The sequence below is a fragment of the Mustelus asterias genome, chromosome 24 (genome assembly GCF_964213995.1).
Source record: "Mustelus asterias chromosome 24, sMusAst1.hap1.1, whole genome shotgun sequence".
In the NCBI taxonomy this organism is placed as follows: domain Eukaryota; kingdom Metazoa; phylum Chordata; class Chondrichthyes; order Carcharhiniformes; family Triakidae; genus Mustelus; species Mustelus asterias.
In genome coordinates this window covers 21,606,978-21,628,451 of record NC_135824.1, presented here as the reverse complement: position 1 = coordinate 21,628,451, position 21,474 = coordinate 21,606,978, and the positions used below count along the sequence as shown (strand labels likewise).

The window sequence follows — 21,474 nt, the reverse complement described above, 5'->3', positions numbered from 1 at the left end:
GGATCTACCACTGAACACTTTTTTGCGTGGCTCCCTATACATGATAGCAACTTTTAACCTTTGGAGAAAAGAATTACTTCACAGGTTCAATTACTTTAAGCCTGATTATTTTTTAATGCAAACATTGCAATGAATACACAAGCAAGTGTGTGTGTAGAAAAAAAAATCAGTTATTTTTTAAAAAAATGATCTAATGCTGTGGAATTTCTGCAAGAGAAATGAACCGATTAATTTTTTTAAAATGAAGATTCTGCATTTGGATATTTAATTTTTCAGACACTGTTAAACTAGAAGCAAGAAGTGCATTGTTTTGTCCTTGGGAATCACTCATTGATAATGAGCTGCGTTGTTTATTCCCCATATATGGTGATGCTGCAACTTGTCTTGCCAGCTGTTCCAAACAGACCCATGTGCTGCAGAGAAACCAGCGTGCGGGAAGAAATGTTACCATGGCAACGCTATGGGACATCAATCAACGGACTGGTTGCAACCCATTTTTCAATCAATAAAAACAGCCCTTCGATAGGAGGCAAAAGCAACATCGTGTCCTCATTTCATATCCTTATGATTAAGGACGCTATTGCAAAGGTGCTACATAAATGCCAATTGTTGGTGAGATGGGATCACTCATGAGAATAAGAAGCACAAACCTTGCCTATTCCACCCCCCCACCCCACCAAAGAGCACGGGATTGTAGCATTGCTGAATTGTAGCATTTCTGGATGCTGCCCAGGCTGAACTAAGCTATTTCAGCAAGGGGTGTGGGAGATATATTCCTGGCGTGTACAACTCAACTACTAACTGGTTCAAAGCTGACCCAGTATAGGAGGAGCTCCCTCTATGTGAAGGCTCTGATTTTTTTTTTAAAACCCACTGGGAAATGTATTGAACGACATTCTTCATTTGGTAACTGCAAACTAATACCATCCATAGAAACACTCTGGTGTTATTTCCACAGTCCCTGCTTTTAATTCTCTCCATCATCCGCCGGGTAAATTCACAACCCAACATATCAGTAGCAGGGAAGTACAGATTGAACGATCCGCGCCACAGTTGTTGTGATCTGAATTCTAATCCACACTCGCCGCGTTGAGGGCAGAATCTCTGCAGTTATCTTCATGCATTGCATAATTAACTCTAAACACAACCAGGAACCCCTAAAATTCTCTCCACTCCATCTGCTGCCTGAATTTATTGAAGACACAAAGCTGACTAATTTTGCCTTCATGCTTGCTGCCAAACAGCCAATCTAAATGCGGCCGCACTGTCAAAGGGCCTGGCCATAGACATGCAGATTATTCAGAAAAAGATCTTCATTAAATCTCGAGCAGCAGCGTTCTCCCTCATGCCAACAAGTGCAAAGTTGCAGTGTGAATTCCGAAGCAGCTATGTTGTTTGGCTGCTGATTTGTACAGCACAGACTGGCAAAGTGATTTTGTACTCTGTAGCCTGCGTGCTTCCACCCCCCCCTCCCTATTGAGCAGCACTGGGCAGTCTGGTCTAGAATTGTGACTTTTAAACTATACATGTACTAGTGTGTTTGCATAATAAATCATTTAAAGTTTATTAGTGTCACAAGTAGGCTTGCATTAACACTACAATGAAGTTACTGTGAAAAGCTCATAGTCGCCACACACTGCCTGTTCGAGTACACTGAGGGAGAATTTAGCATAGCCAATGCACCTACCCAGCACGTCTTTCCGGACTGTGGGAGGAAACCGGAGCACCCGGAGGAAACCCATGTAGACACAAGGAGAACGTGCAGACTCCGCACAGACAGTGACCCAAGCTGGGAATCAAACCCAGGTCCCTGGCGCTGTGAGGCAGCAGTGCTAACCACTATGCCACCTTGTGTACTATGCATGTATGTGTATGAACATGCACATTAAAAAAAAACCTGGAAATACCCAGCAGGTCGGGCAGTACCTATGGAGAGAGTTAAGCCAATTTTACATTTCATGACCACACCTTTCCCATCAGGACTGGGAAAAGTTGCAAATATAATAGGTTTTGAGCAAGTGAATGTGCGAAGGGTTGGGAAAAGAACAATAGGGAAAGGTCTGTGTTCGGGGAGGGGAGGGAAAGACAGGAGAGGTTAAATAATAACAGGATTGTTGAGGCAAGCAGATGAATGGGACGGGTAACAGGACAAGTAAACGGACAAAAGACATGTCCCAATGAGTTTATTTATTTTTAAAGTTTTTATTTATTAGTGTCGCAAGTAGGCTTACATTAACACTGCAATGAAGTTACTGTGAAAATCCCCTAGTCGCCACACTCCGGCGCCTGTTCAGGTACATTGAGGGAGAATTTAGCACGGCCCAATGCACCTAAGCAGCCGTCTTTCAGACGTGTGAACAGTTAAGAATGATGAACACTCGCTGTCCACAAGAAAGAGCAAAACAAGACAGTAGAACCAAAACATGCAAAGAGAAAGGGAACCAAACAAGTGCAGAGGTTACTGTCTGAAATTGTTGAACTCGGCGTTGAGCCCAGAAGGCATGAGAATGAGGTAGTGAATTAAAATGACAGGAAGATGGAAGCTTGTACTCACACTTGATTTGATTTGATTTGATTTATTGTCACATGTATGAACATACAGTGAAAAGTATTGTTTCTTGCGTGCTCTACAGACAAAACATACTGTTCATGGAGAAGGAAATGAGAGAGTGCAAAATGTAGCGTTACAGTCATAGCTAGGATGTGGAGAAAGATCAACTTAATGCAAAGTAGGTCCATTCAAAAGTCTGACTGCAGCAGGGAAGAAGCTGTTCTTGAGCCGGTTGGTACGTGACCTCAGACTTTTGTATCTTTTTCCCGAAGGAAGAAGGTGGAAGAGAGAATGTCCGGGGTGCATGGAGTCCTTAATTATGCTGGCGGCTTTGCCGAGGCAGCGGGAAGTGTAGACAGAGTCAATGGATGGGAGGGTGTTTGAGTGATGGATTGGGCTACATTCATGACCTTTTGTAGTTCCTTGCAGTCTTGGGCAGAGCAGAAGCCATACCAAGCTGTGATACAACCAGAAAGAATGCTTTCTATGGTGCATCTGTAAAAGTTGGTGAGAGTCATAGCTGACATGCCAAATTTCCTTACTCTTCTGAGAAAGTAGAGGCGTTGGTGGGCTTTCTTAACTATAGTGTCCACATGGGGGGACCAGGACAGGTTGTTGGTGATCTGGGCACCTAAAAACTTGAAGCTCTCGACCCTTTCTACTTCGTCCCTATTGATGTAGATAGGGGCATGTTCTCCTTGAAGACTGAATGGAGATGTTCCACAAAGTGGTCATCTAATTTTCATTTGGTTTCCCCAGTGTAGAGCAGACAACTTTATGGGGAGCAGACAACTTTATGGGAAGCAAACACAGTATACTAGTTTGAAAGAAGAACATGTAAATTACTGTTTCACTTGAAAGAGCGCTGGGGCTCTGCTTTGAGAGGTGAGAGCTGGTAAAAAGACCGGTGTTGTATCTCGTGTGCTTGCATGGAAAGATACCGTGGAAGGGAGGGGTCATTAAGGTGGTTGAGGAAAGGACCAGTGTGTTGCAGAGTGAATGGTCTCTTCAGAATGCTGATATGGGAGATGTGTTTGGTGATGATGTTATGCTGGAGGTGGTGGAAATGACAGATAATGATCCATTGAATACAGAGGCTGGTGGTGTGGAAGTTGAGGACAGGGAGAACCCTATCATAAGAAGGAAGGGGAAGAGGTGCAAGCAGAGATGAGGGCAATGGAATGGACACAGTTAAGGGACCCACCAATTCCAATGGAGTAATCTTCAGTCGAGTGAAGAGGAAGACATATCAGAAGCACTGCTGTGGAAGGTTGTGTCGTCAGACCAGATGTGACAGAGATGGAGAAACGGGGAGAATGGAACTGAGTCCATACAGAAAGGAGAGCATGAGGAAGTGTAGACAAGTTAACCGTGGGAGTCAGTGGGCTGGTGGTGAATATTTGTTGACAGCCTATTCCCAGAAATAGAGACAGGGAAGCTGAGGAAGGGAAGAGAAGAGTCAGAGTTGGGTCATGTGAAGGGGGAGAAGGGTGGAAATTTGAAGCAAAGCAGGTGAAATTTTTCAGTTGAGGCCAGAGCAGGAAACCGCACTGACATGCTATCAGTGTATCGGAAAAAGACCGAGAGAGGAAGCCTGAGTAGAACTGAAGCAAGGAATATTTCATATGTCCTGCACAAAGACAGCTAAAGTGAAGAGCCACGCGAAGACCCAGAGCAACAGCTTTTATCTGAAGGAAGTGAGTGAAGTTAAAGGAGAGGTTGTTCGATGTGTTAACAGGCTTAACCAGGTGGAGCAGGATGGTAACAAAAACAGAAAATGCTGGAAACCTAACTCAAGACGTTGGCTCTATTCTCTCTCCACCAATGCTGTCAGACCTGCTGAGATTTTCCAGCATTTTCTGTTTTCAGCATCCGCGGTGTTTTGCCTTTATGTTGGAGTAGGGTGGTGAATGGAGATTGTTTAGGTCTCCATTCAGGGAAGTACTGGAGAGTCCTCAGACTGCCCTAGTGGAGATAGAGGGATGGATACCATCTTTCGCTTTTATTATCAGATGAACATAGGGGCAGAAGGAAGCCAATCAGCCCCTCAACCCTGCTCCACCATTCAATAAGATCGCAACTGATCTGTTTGTGTCTCAAGTTCCACATTTCCATCTATCCCCGATAAGCTTTGATTCCCTTGCCTAACCAGAATCCATCTACTTCCGCCTTAAAGATATCCAATAACCCCGCCTCCACAATCTTCTGTGGCAGAGTTCCAAAGTCGCACAACCCTCTGAGAGAAAACATTTCACCTAATCTCAGATAATGATCCATTGAATACAGAGGCTGGTGGTGTGGAAGTTGAGGACAGGGAGAACCCTATCATAAGAAGGAAGGGGAAGAGGTGCAAGCAGAGATGAGGGCAATGGAATGGACACAGTTAAGGGACCCACCAATTCCAATGGAGTAATCTTCAGTAATCTTCAGTCGAGTAATATGAAGGGTACCATTCTTAGCAGTGTAGAGGATCAGAAGGACCTTGGGGTCCGGGTCCATAGGACTCTTAAATCGGCCTCGCAGGTGGAGGATGCGGTCAAGAAGGCGTACGGCGTACTAGCCTTCATTAATCGAGGGATTGAGTTTAGGAGTCGGGAGATAATGCTGCAGCTTTATAGGACCCTGGTTAGACCCCACTTGGAGTACTGCGCGCAGTTCTGGTCACCTCATTACAGGAAAGATGTTGAAGCCATTGAAAGGGTGCAGAGGAGATTTACAAGGATGTTGCCTGGATTGGGGGGCATGCCTTATGAGGATAGGTTGAGGGAGCTTGGTCTCTTCTCCCTGGAGAGACGAAGGATGAGAGGTGACCTGATAGAGGTTTACAAGATGTTGAGAGGTCTGGATAGGGTAGACTCTCAGAGGCTATTTCCAAGGGCTGAAATGGTTGCTACGAGAGGACACAGGTTTAAGGTGCTGGGGGGTAGGTACAGAGGAGATGTCAGGGGTAAGTTTTTCACTCAGAGGGTGGTGGGTGAGTGGAATCGGCTGACGTCGGTGGTGGTGGAGGCAAACTCGTTGGGGTCTTTTAAGAGACTTCTGGATGAGTACATGGGATTTAATGGGATTGATAGGCCTAGAGGTAGGGATATGATCGGCGCAACTTGTGGGCCGAAGGGCCTGTTTGTGCTGTGGCTTTCTATGTTCTATGTTCTATGTTCTAATCTCTGTTGTATAAGGGTGACCCCTGATTTTAAAACTGTGCCCCCTAGTTCTGGGCTTTCCTACAAGAGGAAATATCCTTCCCACATCCACCTTGTCAAGACCGTTCAGAATCTTACATACTTCAATCAAGTCATCCCTTACTTTCCAAAACTTCAGTGAAAACAAGCCCAGCCTTTCCAACCTTCTCTCATAAGACAACCCGCTCATTCCAGGTATCAATCTAGTAAACCTCCTCTGAACCGCCTCCAATGCATTTACATCATTCCTTAAATAAGGAGGCCAAATCTGCACACACTATTTGAGACGTGTGCTGGCATTTTACCGCCTTGCCCATCCCAGAATCAGGGCGGGCGAGTCTCGCAGAACAGCATTCTCCGTTGGCCTCAGACGGGATTTTATGAGCCTTGGGTGGGTGAGGTGGTAAAATTCCGGCAGTGGTCTCAACATTGTCCTGTATAAAAGAAGCATAACATCCTTACTTTTCAATTCATCTCACAATAAAGGATAGTATTGTATTGCATTAACCTTCATGATCACATGTTGTACCTGCATACTAACTTTTTTGACACATGCCCTGGAACACCCAGATCCTTCTGCACCTCAGAATTCTGCAGTCATTCTCCATTTAAGCAATACTCTGCTTTTTTATTCTTCCTGCCAAAGAGAACGACTTCACATGTTTCCACAATCTACTCCATCTGCCTGATTTTTGCCCACTCACTCAACCTACCTATATTCGTCTACGATCTCCTTATCTCTTCTTCACAACATACTTTCCTACCTATCTTTGTGTCGTCTGCAAATTTAGTTATCTTGCCTTCGCTCCCCTCATCTAAGTCATTGATGTAAATTGTAAAAAATTGTTGAGGTCTCAGCACAGACCTCTGCGGGACTCCACTTGTCATGATGTGGAGATGCCAGTATTGGACTGGGGTAAACACAGTAAGAAGTTTAACAACACCAGGTTAAAGTCCAACAGGTTTATTTGGTAGCAAATGCTACTAGCTTTCGGAGCATTTCTCCACTCCACCTGACAAAGGGGCAGCGCTCCGAAAGCTAGTGGCATTTGCTACCAAATAAACCTGTTAGACTTTAACCTGGTGTTGTTAAACTTCTTACTGTGTGGACTCCACTTGTCACATTGTGCTAATTAGACAAAGGCCCATTTATGCCTACTCTCTGTTTTCTGTCAGCCAGCCAATCTTCAATCCAGGCTAATGTGTTACCCCCTATACCATGAGCTTTTATTTCCCGCAATACCCTTTGATGTGGTAACTTCTCAAATGCCTTCTGGAAATCCAAGAACAGTACATCTACAGGTTCCCCTTCGTTTCTCTAAGTTCTCAGCTATAACTCTTTAACGATCAATTCTAACACCTTCCCCATGACAAACATCAAGCTAACTAGCCCATAGTTTCCTGTTTCCTGCCTTCTTCCCTTCTTGAACAGAGGGTAATATTTACTACTTTCTATTCTCAAGAATTTTGGGACATTAACACCGACCGGCACATCTATTATCTCATTAGCCACCTCTTTTAAAACCCCATCTGGACCTGGAGACTTGTCAGGCTGTAGCTTTTGACCACGCACAGTGGGCAGAATTTTATTGGCACGTTCGCCCGAGGTTCGTACAATCACGCCCGAGGCCAACGGAGATTGCTGTTCTCCGAGCCTTGCCTGCCCCCAGAATCGGGATGGGCGTGCCGGTAAAATTCCAGCCGGTGTTGAACCAAAGCCAGCTGATGAAAAGCTACCCTGCAACAGACAAAGGATTGTGTCTACAGTTCCTGAACTCAGAGCCAGTGGAACCACTTCCCTCAACTGTTCTGTAATAGAAAGAGGCTATTGCAAAGCTGAGTGCACGAATAAGCCTTAAGACACATAATCAGGGGAACCAATATTTATCTTATTAAATATATGAAAGGATAAAAAATCATTTTTACTTGTCTTTTGACACATAATGTAACAGCTGATCAGACTGATATGACTTGATAGCTGTCTCTCCTGTTTCTCTCAAGCACAACACTTTCTCTGTCTCTTTTTCCTCTCACATTGAAGTAAAGGTCTGTGAAATGATACAGATTAAGCAATCTTTGTCATGGCATGTCAGTCTTTCGAAAGGAATGACAGGCTTATAATAATTGTATGTTTCTGTGCCTTTCTTATCAAAACATCTCAAAGCACTTTACACAGTGCATTGCTTCTGAGTGCAGCGAGAATTGTTCATATAATATCTGACTACGACCATCAGATAAATGGTCGCTGTGTATTTCGGTTAGAATGGTTAAGGAAGCTTTGTTATACATGGCAATGGGAGAACATGTTGTGCTTCTTTGGATAGAGAATTGAAAAAGGCAGACAGGACCTCAGTTCAATCGCATGAAATCAAAACCCAATGTAACCTGATCCAAATCACAGATGAAAGCAAATTAGAGTGGGTGGTTGAATCAATAAAGAGGCGGCACGGTGGCACATTGGTCAGCACTGCTGACTCACAACGCCAGGGTCCCGGGTTCGAATCCCAGGTGACTTGGGTGACTGTCTGTGGGGAGTTTGCACATTCTCCCCGTGTCTGCGTACAGTTTCCTCCCATAGTCCAAAGATGTGCAGGCTAGGTGCATGCTATGCATGGCCAAGCTAAATTGACCCTTAGTGTCAGGGGCTAGGTTAAATGCATGGGGTTATGGGATAGGGCCTAGGTGGGTTTGTTGTCAGTGCAGACTTGATGGGCTGAATGGCGTCCTTCTGCACTGTAAGATTCTATGATCCCATGATAAAGGCAGCTAAAGGATTATGAGTGACTCTGGTAGCACATATATTCCAGACTGCAACCAATAAGTTTAAAGTTTATTTATTTATGTCACAAGTAGGCTCACATTAACACTGCAGTGAAGTCACTGTGAAAATCCCCTAGTCGCCACACTCCGGCGCCTGTTCGGGTACACTGAGGGAGAATTTAGCATAGCCAATGCACCTAACCAGCGCGTCTTTCAGACTGTGGGAGGAAACCGGAGCACCCGGAGGAAACCCATGCAGACACGGGAAGAATGTGCTAACTCCACACAGACAATGACCTGAGGCCGGAATCAAACCCGATTCCAGGCGCTGTGAGGCAGCAATGCGAACCACTGTGCCACCATGCACTCATCAAAGAGAGAAACAGAGGTAGCGCCTGAGGTTGGTGACCCTCATCAGAACACTGGATCTGGGCCCTTGCCTCTGGTTATCTTCCTGCTGCCTGGTCTGCTGAGTGTTTTCAGCTAGTTCCATTTTTGTTTCAGATTTCCAGCCATGTTGCTTTTGTAAAGTGAAAATCCACCCTGGTACGTTTGCAACCTGTGACCTGGCTGGCAGACTCACAAGGCTGTGAATTCAATTCCCACTCCAGAACCTGAACGCAAAAATCAGGGCTCCTACTCCAGTGCGGTACTGAGGGAGTTCTGCATTGTTTGAGGTGCCGTCTTTCAGAAGAGATGTTAAAGGCAGGCCTTGTCTGCTCTCTGAGGTGGGTGTAAACAATCTCATGGCACTGTTTCGAACAAGGGAGTTATTCAATGTGTTCTGGTCAACATTTATCCCTCAATCAACATCATAAAAAAAAGCAAATGAACTGGCCATTACTGTTTACGGGAGCTTGCTGTGCACAAATTAGCTGCTGCATTTCCTATGATACAACAGTGACTTGACTTCAAAACAACATCGTTGGTTTTAAAACACTTAGGGAGGCATGGTGGCAGAGTGGTTAGCACTGCTGCCTCCCAGCTAGCTCCAAGGACCTGGTTCGATTCCCGGCTTGGGTCACTGTCTGTGTGAAGTTTGCACGTTCTCCCAGTGTCTGCGTAGGTTTCCTCCGGGTGCTCGGGTTTCCTCCCACACTCCAAAGATGCGCGGGTTAGGTGTATTGGCCATGTTAAATTGCCCCTTGGTGTCCCGGGATGCGTAGGTTAGGGGGATTAGTGGGGTAAATATGTGGGGTTATGGGGATAGGGCCTAGGTGGGATTGTTGTCGGTGCAGACTCAATGGGCCGAATGGCCTCCATCTGCACTGTAGAGATTCTATGAGATGTCCTAAAGTTATAATAGGGACTACACAAATGCAGCTTCTCTCCTTCATAGGGATATTATGGGTCAGTGGTGGCGGGAGTGACTCTGAAATCCACACGTATGAACATCCAAATTAGGAACAGCAGTAGGCCATTCAGCCCCTCAAGTTTGCTCTGCCATTCAACAAGATCAGGGCTGATCTGATCACTGCGCCAACTCCACAGTCTTGCCTACCTCTAATAACCTTTAACTCCCTTGTTAGTCATGAATCTTATTTGCCCCAAAGGTATTCAATGCCCCCACTCCACTGCTCTCTGGGGAAGAGAATTCCATGCACTCACGACCCTCTGTGAGGAAGAAATATTCTCCTTATCTCTGTCTTAAACGGGAGACTCCTTTGTTGGGATTTTGAACCCCTCACCCCCAGGGTGTATTTTGTGGAGGTGTCCCTCACCCCCAGGGTGTATTTTGTGGAGGTGTCCCAGTATTGACAGGTAGCGAGATGTCCAGTCCTGACAGTGGCAATGGCTTTTTCTGTGATTTGCACCTTCTGCTGCTGGGAAACCTGCTGTGCATGGGGGGGGGGGGGGGGGGGGGCGGGGGGAGAGAGAGTTGCCATCAGTGGGGCTGGAAGATTCCAAGAATCCACCGGCAGGAAGGGCTGGAAAATTTCGGCCCTTATTTTTAAACTGCTTTCCCCAGTTCTAGTCTCTCCCACAGGGAGAATATCAGGGGGAATGCTTTCTATGGTGCATCTGTAAAAATTGGTCAGGACATGCCAAATTTCCTTGGCCTCCTGAGAAAGTCGAGTGTTGGTGGGCTTTCTTAACAATAGTGTTAGCTTGGAGGTGTTTCTGTGTGACTCTGGTGTGTTTCTGTGTGATTCTGGTGAGTTTCTGTGTGATTCTGGTATGTTTCTGTGTGATTCTGGTATGTTTCTGTGTGATTATGGTATCTTTCTGTGTGATTCTGATATGTTTCTGTATGATTCTGGTATCTTTCTGTGATTCTGGTATGTTTCTGTATGATTCTGGTGAGTTTCTGTGTGACTCTGGTATGTTTCTGTGTGATTCTGGTATGTTTCTGTATGATTCTGGTATGTTTCTGTATGATTCTGGTGAGTTTCTGTGTGATTCTGGTATGTTTCTGTGATTCTGATATGTTTCTGTATGATTCTGGTATCTTTCTGTGATTCTGGTATGTTTCTGTATGATTCTGGTGAGTTTCTGTGTGATTCTGGTATGTTTCTGTATGATTCTGGTATCTTTCTGTGATTCTGGTATGTTTCTGTATGATTCTGGTATGTTTCTGTGTGATTCTGGTGTGTTTCTGTGTGACTCTGGTGAGTTTCTCTGACTCTGGCATGTGCCTCTGTGTGTCTCTGTGCAACTCTGGTATGTCTCTCTGACTCTGGTGTGTTTCTCTGTGACTCTGGTGAGTTGAATAAGTTTCTGTGAGTTTTGTGGGTGATGGAATTTAAAGTTCTGATTCCGAATGAGGCGTCTCTATGGAAACGCATTCCAGAGTGCGGGCCAGTGGCCAATGGGGAGAGGGCATCCCCTCAGAGCCTGGCCAATGAGAGGGTGAGAGAGAACATTTGAAAGATTCGCGGAGACCGAGAGCGACCCAGAGACAGACCGAGACTCCGAGCCCAGCGCACCGGAGACCCAGAGAGACACAGAGCCCAGCGCACCGGAGACCCAGAGAGACACAGAGCCCAGCGCACCGGAGACCCAGAGAGACACAGAGCCCAGCGCACCGGAGACCCAGAGAGACACAGAGCCCAGCGCACCGGAGACCCAGAGAGACACCGAGCCCAGTGCACCGGAGACAGAGACCCAGAGAGAGACACAGCCCAGTGCACCAGAGAGAGAGATACAGAGACCGCGGCTCCGCTCCCAGCTCAGCTCAGCGCACCAGCACCGAGACTCCCAGCCCAGTGCACCAGAGAGAGAGAGAGATCCAGCAGCTCCGCTCCCAGTCCAGCCCAGCTCCGGGACAACCTGCCGGCCCCAGCTCCCTCCCTCAGTGTGTGAGAGCCGGGCTCCCCAGTCTCCTGTGTCCCCATCCTCCGCAATGGCTCTCAGCCGCCGCAATGTTGTAAGTTTCACTCGGTTCAGTTTTACTGTCGCGGGCAGGGAGAGAGATGGACACATGGTTCCCCCACTCTTTCCCCCATTCTTTCCCCCCCCCCCCAAACTCGCCATGAACTTCTCTCTCTCTTTCCTCTCCCCTGTAATAAACTTTCTCTCTCCCCCCCCCTGTAATTGAGAATATTGTCCCCTCTCCAAACTGTGAATGATAAACTCCTCTCTCTCTCTCCCCTCTCCCCCTGTAATAAACTTTTTTTTCTCTCGCTCTCCTGTAATGGGAAATCCACTTTCCAAACTGTTCAACTTTTTTTTTCCTCTTCCCCCTGTAATGAACTTTTTTTTTCTTTCCCCTGTAATGGAAAATATTGTCCCCTTTCCAAACTGTTAATTAACTTTTTTTTCTCTCTCTCCCCACCCCCCCGTAGTGGGAAATAGTGTAATATCTGTGAAATGTCCAGCCGGGGGCAGGGGGAATTTATGGGCCAGTTAAGATCTGTTTCTAGCTCCTGTTGAATATTAATTAACTCGTTTCCGGGACTTCAGTATCTTACACATTTCATCAGATTAGAAATCCCAGCGCCGAGCGGTTCAGTCGCTCCTTGTAGATTTGGTGTTTTTGCGTCTCCCTGTGTGGGCTACACTTTGTCCCAGTTTCCTGGCTATTTCCCTGGCCAAGTCTTTTTTCAGTTCAGTGTGAGTTGATAATGTTTAGCGTTGTCTTTAATTGAACTGGAACATGTAGCACATACTGGCTGGGCCGAATGGCGTTTGTTTTTGTCCTGTACACGCATAACATCTCTGTAGGAAAATGTCCAGAAGTATTTCAGAAATTGAAACTAAATTGGGTGTTGAACATTGGTGTCCACAGTTTATATTGGGAATGATTTGATTGCTTTGTCTGAAACCTAGGCTCACTGTTGCCTCTGGCTAATCGGGGTTTATAGCTTATCAAATGACACAACTTGTCGTCTCCTATCGACTGTGGCTCCCCCCCTTTTGTCTTAACTCCATTTCCCTCTGTATCTATCACTGGGGGAAGAGGACACTCTCTATCCTGTTGGACTTCCTGCACCACCACCACCCCACCCGTAACTCTGAAGTCTCTGGAATTTAGAATGAGGGAAGATCAAATTGAGGTATATGAGATAAAGGGTATGGATAAAGTAGACGTGGAGTGGATGCGGGGCGGCACGGTGGCACATTGGTTAGCACTGCTGCTTCACAGCTCCAGGGTCCTGGGTTCGATTCCCAGCTCGGGTCACTGTCTGTGTGGAGTTTGCACATTCTCCTCGTGTCTGTGTGGGTTTCCTCCGGGTGCTCCGGTTTCCTCCCACAGTCCAAAGATGTGTGGGTTAGGTTGATTGGCCAGGTTAAAAATTGCCCCTTAGAGTCCTGAGATGCGTAGGTTAGAGGGATTAGCAGGTAAATATGTGGGGGTAGGGCCTGGGTGGGATTGTGGTCGGTGCAGACTTGATGGGCCGAATGGCCTCCTTCTGCACTGTAGAGTTTCTATGATTTCATTCTATGATTTCCATTGGTGGGGCATTCTAGTACGAGAGGTCATAGTCTGAAGATAAGGGGTAGCAAACTTAAAACAGTTGGAGGAGAAACTACTCCCAAAGGGTTGTGAATCTGTGGCATTTGCTACCCCAAAGTGCGGTGGATGCTAGGACAGTGAGTAAATTTGAGGAGCTAGACAGATTTTTAATTGGTAATGGGTTGGAGGGTTATGGGGATGAGCGTATCAGCCATGATTGAGTCTGCTCCACCATTCAATGGGCCAAATGGCCTAATTCTGTTCCTATATCTGATGAACTTCATAGAGTCATAGAGGTTTACAGCATGGAAACAGGCCCTTTTGCCCAACTTGTCCATGCCGCCCAGTTTTTACCACTAAGCTAGTCTCAATTGCCCACATTTGGCCCATATCCCTCTATACCCATCTTAACCATGTAACTGTCTAATGCTTTTTAAAACAAAATTCTACCCGTCTCTACTACTACCACTAGCAGCTCGTTCAACCCTCAGAGTGAAAAAAGCTTACCCTCAGGTAACTATTATCTTGCTGCATACTGAGCGCGTTTGGTCCATTCATTAGAAACAAAGGAGCAAAAACACTCAAACTCCCAGTAAATATGCAGAATGCATCTCGTACATGTTGATTATTGTCCATTCACAATTCTCCTGTAACGTGTCCTTTTATCTTGGGAAATAAAGGGTGCAAAGTTCCAATGCAAAGTCTAGCTGTGCCACTCTTGCAGAAGACCTACTGCCTATAATGTTTTGGAAACAATGACACGTTGAAGCATTAGTAAATGCTGTAAAACAAAACTTCTGAGCAGACCAGCTTTTCACTCCTCCATTTATCACAAACCACAGTCATGTCAACCACACCCTCACCTTTGATTTCCTCGAGTCCTCAGCAAGAATCCTACTCTTTAGGAATTAGGAGCAGAAGTTGGCAAATTCAGCTTTTTGAGCCTGCTCTGCCATTCATTCAGATCTTGGCTGATCTTTCTCCCAATCCTATTCCATCTTCATTCTGGATGATTTTGGACCAGCTTGTATCTGGCTGCAACATGTGAAATACTTTTGGACCAAATCCTTGCACTGCTCAAGGATCAGAAGGAGAGCACAAATCTCTCCCCTTGCTACTGAAAGACACCATGGTGCCCTGTCCTTGTTACCTCATTGCTCTTTTAGCATCCAGCTGTTTGAATTCTTCCAATCCGATTTCTGCCCAAATTGGCCCTAATCAACTTGAAACATGCACCACAGTAAGACAATGTCCTTATCCCTCCCCTGAATTCTGCAACCTTTCTGGTCGACCATGGCACCTTGCATTAGTGGGGTTGTCCTTGCTTAGTTTCACCCTTAACCAAGTGGCGTGGGGAAACAGTAGGGAGAGGGTTGAGTGTAGCTGAGGCAGATTTGGGGGAGTGACAGATGTGGCGAAAGTATGGTAATGTCCTGAGCCAATTCTTCAATTTGGGAGAGAGTATCCAAAGTTGGGAATCTGTATTAGTTCATGCCTAGTCATTAAGTAGCGTATACTTTTTATCTTCGAAGACTCTTCGAAATATGGAAAATATGGAGCCAGTCAAGCCCTTGACCAAGGTGACAGCTGCCACCCGAAGACCTGCCTTTGGAGACTTGGCCAATCGCATGATGACCCGAGCAGAACAGGTAAAGACGGTCTTTCAACTGAACATTTTACTGACTAATTTATCTGACGAGGCAATAAATAAACTGCTATTGTCTCTGCAGAAGAAACAAATGGCCAATGTGGCGCCTATACCAGTGGTATCGAAACCAGTGGCAACCAAACCAAAAGGTCGCATTTTGCCGCAACAAGTCACAAAACCAGTGGCTCACCAGCTGAGGCCGGTAGCTCGAGAGGTGAAGCTAGTGGCTCAAGGGATGAAACGAACTGTTCCAGAGACTAAGCCAGTCGTTCAAGAGCCCATCCCACAGGTCTGTATTACAGATGGCTGAATAGCTGATTCCCGCTCCTAATTCCTATGCTCCTGAATACAATTTTTATTTTCCACTTTATAAGAAAGAGAAAAGCAAATGTTTTTCATTGCTCTGTTCTACTTAAAAGGCCCCCCTCTCTCCAACACCTATGGATGTCTCGATGACCGAGGATGTCTCTACGAAAGAGGAAGACTTGTGTCACGCTTTTTCGGAAGCCTTGCTGGAGGTGGAAGACCTCGATGCTCAGGATGCTGACAATCCTCAGATGTGTAGTCAGTATATAAAAGACATCTACAAATACTTGCGGCAATTGGAGGTGTGTACACTCCGGCAGCTGAAGCTTGTTCCCTGAACTTGATAGATATTCAATTTCTAATACTTAATTAGTCCTAAATTTGAAATTTTGGATTTGCAAATTGTCCTCGCTGCCATTTCAATTTGTAACTCTGGAAATGGTTTCCTTCAGACAGTGAACCAGTTAGTTTTAGATTCCAACATGCATTGAATTGCAATTGATTCTTTACGAAAACTTTTCTAATGGGATTTTTTTGTCGCAGTTCAGACAGCTATTTAAACTCCAACCCTTGCTAGAAAGGTCAGCTTTGAGTAATTAATTTAGCAGAATAAAATTGCCACAGTTTATTTGAAGAAGCTTTCATGTGGAACCCTGAACCAAGTGTGAATAGAGAAAGTGGATGTCCCCTCCTTTTCAGCACGAACTGCGAAACATTTAGCTTCCCTTTGCCTAGTCCTCTGGTAAAGGAGGGGAAGGTGGTTTCTCGCGTTGAGAAATGAACCCATTTAAATTAAAGCTTGCCACCTTCAAAGATGTACAAGTTGGGTGGATTGGCCCTGCTGAATTGCCCCTAGTGTGTGGGTTGGGTGGATTGGCCAAATTGAATTGCTCCCTTGTGTAGTTGGTGCATTGGCCATGCAGGGTGGGATGCTCTTCAGAGGGTTGGTGCAGACTTGATGGGGCCAAATGGCTGCCTCCTACACTATAGGGATTCTATGATTCACTATTTCAAGCACTTAAAAGTCAGTCATGATGTTTGACCATTTTATTCCACATCCAGATGGAGCAAGCAATCAGGCCTCATTACCTTGAAGGGCAAGAAATAAATGAGCGAATGCGTGCAATCCTGGTTGACTGGCTGATTCAAGTTCATTCAAAATTCCACCTGCTGCAAGAAACTCTCTACATGACCCTGGCTATAATGGATCGGTTTTTGCAAGTGAGTGCCTTTAACTACTCTAGCACTTTGGCAGTCCTTCAGCGTTGAGGATGTCTTGCTCTCTCTCTGGGAGGTGGGTTCTGCAGTGGCTGAATAGTCCAATCCTGGATCCCTAGACTCTGCCACAAATTTGGGAGGTGATGTTTGTAGGTGGGACACTCCGGATACTGTGCCCTCTTTCTGCTGTATAACCAGAAACACAGGACTATCTTTGGGATCTGTAACTTAAACTGCATTTGCAAGTGTCCACATGGCCAATCCACCCAACTCACTCACTAGGCTTTTTGTACTTTCTCCCTGGAAGCTTTGGTTCTTTTTTTTTCCTGATGTGAAGAAATGGTGTCGACCCCAGTTCAAACCAGTTTCCTAATGACAGAATCTAGGGTGATTGGTGGTCAGGTGCGCTGAAAAGGGTGTCTTTCTGCACCTTTCCTTGCTATTGTATCTTCTGCACAGGGCGGCACAGTAGCACAGTGGTTAGCACTGCTGCTTCACAGCTCTAGGGGACCCGGGTTCGATTCCCAGCTCGGGTCACTGTCTGTGTGGAGTTTGCACATTCTCCTCGTGTCTGCGTGGGTTTCCTCCGGGTGCTCCGGTTTCCTCCCACAGTCCAAAGATGTGCGGGTTAGGTTGATTGGCCATGCTTAAAAAAAAAAAATTGCCTGTAGTGTCCTGAGATGTGTAGGTTAGAGGGATTAGTGGGTAAATATATGGGGGTAGGGCCTGGGTGGGATTGTGGTCGGTGCAGACTCGATGGGCCGAATGGCCTCTTTCTGTACTGTAGGGTTTCTATGATTTCTATGATGACTTCTATGATTAAGTGCTTGCTTTTGTATGGAAGTTGACTCCAATGTCTTGTTCAGATGATCTACTTGTACAGAAACCAGACCTGGGCATTTGAGTTCGGCTGTCACAATATCCCTTCCATTGCAGGGGGTGGACTGACTTGATGTTTGGAATAAAACGGATTAGCATTCATAGGCCAATTGTGTTGAAGAATGAAAAAATTATCACTTGATGCAATTTTAATTTGCAGAACAATATCAAGAATGCAATCTCAAGGCTTTTTTGTAATGGGTTGTCCACTCTGCACAGCTTTGGTATTCAAACCTCCAACTCCAGTCTGTCGCTATCTGGGTTTATTTCTGTGTAGGTTTGTGTAACCATCTCTAAATTTTTTTTTACTATTAGCATTTTTCTCAAAAATCCAAAATAATACTGCAATTTGATCAGCTAATGGGAAATGGGCCCAAGGTTTCTCTCCTATCCAGGCAAGGGTATCCCCTTGTGTGACCCTGTGTGTGTGTGTATATATAACCTTGTGGTGATGGGTCTAAGATCCAGAATGGGTAATCCTCACTAGGTGATGTACTGAAGGGTATTAGCAGAATTCTGCCCAATTGGAAAATTAAATGCCTTAATTCAGGGATGGGGGAAAGAGAGCGGGAGTTTATCCTCTTCATCCTTCTCCGTATTGCTGAAGGGAATTCTGAGTTGACCAACATGCTGCAATTGCTGCTTGTTGTGGAATTAAAAATGTTACAATATTGGAGTGATTTCATTCATTCTATGAAATTAATCCTTTGCTACTCTTCCCACAACCACATGCAGATTTGCTTCTCATTCAAGGGAATAAATTCTCATTTCAGAACCAGCCAGTCTCTCGCAAGAAGCTCCAGTTAGTTGCTGTGACTGCCATGCTGCTCGCTTCCAAGTACGAAGAAATGTATCCACCGGCTATCGGAGATTTTGTTTACATCACTGACAATGCTTACACCAAGAGCCAGATCCGGCAAATGGAAGTACTTATTCTTAAAGAGCTTGACTTTAAACTGGGCCGTCCCCTTCCACTACACTTCCTAAGACGAGCTTCAAAGACTGATGTAAGTGTGGAATCAGTAAAATCAATTTGCTAGGAAAACCATTTGTGGCAACTCTGAGCTTTCCGAATTTACAGATTCCAGTAAATTGAACATTTAGCCTGCGTCTGTAATTTTGCATTTTATATTTGAAAGTTTGAGAGATGGAAGACGCCACTAATTTAACTGATTTTTAAAAAATAAACAACAGGTTGATGCTGAGAAATATACTCTTGCCAAGTATCTCATGGAGCTAACAGTTATAGACTACAGCATGGTGCATATCCACCCTTCTGAAATTGCTGCCGCTGCACTTTGCCTGTCTTTCAGAGTCTTGGGTCAATGTAAATGGGTAAGTAAAAACTGCTTAATCTTGAGTCCTGATCTCCTACAGTATTTGCAAGAAATACATGCAAACAGTGTAGAGTTGAACTAAATGTAGCAAAAATATTCAGTTAGTAAATTTCCCACAAGTACTGCACAACATAGAATCCTACAGTGCAGAAGGAGGCCATTTGGCCCATCGAGCCTGCACTGGTCACAATCCCAGCTAGTCTGCCTGACACTAAGGGGCAATTTTAACATGGCCAATCCACCTAACCCACACACCTTTGGACTGTGTTGGGGGGGGGAGGGGGAAGAGAATTGGAGCACCCGGAGGAAACCCACGCAGACATGGGGAGAACATGCAAACTCTGCACATTGACCCAAGCTGGGAATCGAACCTGGGTCCCTGGCGGTGTGAGACAGCAGTGCCACTGTGCATATTGGCTGCATTTGACTTCAAGACTGACCAGTGAGGGAATTGAAGTATGGAATTTGAATAAAATTAAATGATACAAATGTCTTGATCTTTATTTTCTGCTGATCTAGTCAGATACAGTAGCGCTACAATTTCCCTTCTCCCCCAACTGCAATCCCCTGGCTTCCATAAATCACTTGGCCTTGGAAAGGGAAAGTGGATGGTTCTTCATTCTATCTTGACATATAAAATCTTGTCTTTTTTTGTGTCTCAGACAGTAATTCAACAATACTATACTGGGTACACTGAGGAAGCCTTGCATTTGACTATGAAGCACATGGCAAAGAATGTGGTGAAAATGAATAAAGGCCTTACAAAGCATGTTGTAAGTAATACCTGGTGTTGAGATTTGTCTTGACAGCATCATGTTGCAACAGTTTTTAATGGCATGTCATTCTTTCTTAGGCTGTAAAGAACAAATACTCAAGTCCTAAACTACTGAAAATCAGCACCATCCCTCAACTGAAGTCGGCACTTATCCAACAACTGGCCTCTTCCTTGTTGTAACTTTGCAAAGAGCGACGTGGACATTTTTGCACTTTTGCAGATTTTTAAATGGGGAAAATTGCTGCTATTACACAGGTCCAGCCTTTGAAAAGTTGTTGCGTGTTCAGTACCAAATTGTATGCAATTGGATTTTAACCTTAAACTTTTCTGTCCCAGTTTGTTTTTAAACTGCCACTCCAGCCTGCTTAATCTTAAATTGCAGCTCCCGTAACACACACTCTTGGAGGGACTTTAGTCCAGGCTGGTCCTGTCTATGACATTGACCCAAGGGTTTGGGGCAATGGAGACCCAACCAGCCAGGTGCATTTTCTTTTAGATTTTCATGTATATTTTAGTCTCTTTTCTGTCTGATCTAAAACTTGTTGCAATGCAAATTTTTTTCCTTTTAATTTAAATCCACTGATCCTATTAGTGATGTTCCCGTAATGCAGAAAGTTGCTTTTCCTATTTTACAATACTTGAGGAAAGTTCCACTTATTTTCTGTCTTCCTGTTTCTTTCTCTACCTGCATGTTAGACTGAGGTTAGAGCTAAAGCTTTATCAAACTCCCTCAAATGTCAATTACTTGACGTTGGTTAAGACTGTTAGTTTAGGCATCAAGTAACTGAGCTCTCATGGACCCAAACATTTACTGGGTGTAATTAGCCAGTCAGTCCTCTAAACGAGTACAATACTTACCTTGAAATATCCTTGTGTTCAGGAGTGTAGGTAAGATTTAATTTAAGTTGTGCTGCAATAATCCAAGGCACGGAAGATTTAATTTAAATTCTTGATACTGGGTACTTGGTTATTTGACTCCAGCAGGATGTGGATCTGGCGTCGAGCAAGGCCAGAGTGCCATTTCCAAGTAGAATACAATGTGTACAGTTGCTTGACGGGGTATGTACCAAAGGGTGGTTTTTGAGGGGAAGAAGCTCTGGTGTATTGCAGTCAAGCCCTAGCAAATGAATAATTTATATAACTATCTCTGCATAATCCTGGATTTATTAATGTTTCACTGCCTTGCCAACATAATAAGCCATGAGATTTTTTTTAAAAAACCCTAGTTATTAATTCCATATTGCTTTTCTAATGCTCCCACACCACTGACAATCACTGCTTAATGTTTTTGTAAACTTCCATCAGGTCCTAAAGCTGTGATGTTTAAACTTGAATGCAATGTGGTTTTACTGGAGGTGACTTTTTAAACTGATCTGAGGATGTTGCACTAACATTGTATCAAAGCAGCTGACACTTGGCTGCTCCACAGATATTTTTACAGTAATTTCAATCCAGTTTCCTCAACAATGAAGTGTAAATAAAATTATTTGCAAATATACATGGTGACCGAAGTAGTAATTTGAAAGTCAAATACAAGATTAGCAGTCGCATACAGAATTTAAAAAGGAATTATTCCGTGAGTATCTCCTAAGCTATGGATGTGAGGCTCTGCATCCCAGTAAGAACAAATTCTTGCAATATCTGAGCAGAAAGCCAATGATGTGACACTTCTCTGAACAACTGGGATATTGCTATTAGTCACTGACCGCTGTAAATGTAATTCCTGTCCCAGACCAGCCAGTTATGCATTTTAGGATGATTTTCAATGACCAGCATGGGTACTGGCAGATCAGAAACAGGTTGAGGTGCTGCTGCCTTTTAGAAAAGGAAAAAGTCACATGAGCAATTGGATTCACCTTTCTGTAAGTAGTATTGAGGACCACCCACTAATTTAAGAAGGGGAAGATCCTCCACCTTTTAT

The 21,474-nt window shown here is 44.8% G+C and overlaps 1 protein-coding gene across 2 annotated transcripts; it reads left to right on the top strand.

The window, feature by feature from the left end:
- Window positions 1-11,394: 11,394 nt before the first annotated feature.
- On the top strand, window positions 11,395-21,044 carry ccnb2 (cyclin B2). 2 transcript variants are annotated; one of them, XM_078241020.1, is made up of 9 exons: window positions 11,395-11,860; window positions 14,923-15,039; window positions 15,121-15,327; window positions 15,458-15,646; window positions 16,407-16,565; window positions 18,215-18,448; window positions 18,636-18,776; window positions 19,441-19,551; window positions 19,632-21,044. In XM_078241020.1, the coding sequence occupies exons 1-9, from the start codon at window positions 11,837-11,839 to the stop codon at window positions 19,731-19,733; spliced, it is 1,284 nt and encodes a 427-aa protein (XP_078097146.1). In that variant the 5' UTR covers window positions 11,395-11,836; the 3' UTR covers window positions 19,734-21,044. The 2 variants fall into 2 exon arrangements, with proteins under 2 accessions (XP_078097146.1, XP_078097147.1); XM_078241021.1 differs by lacking the exon at window positions 16,407-16,565 and having other exon boundaries at window positions 11,689-11,860.
- The last annotated feature ends 430 nt before the right edge of the window (window positions 21,045-21,474 follow it).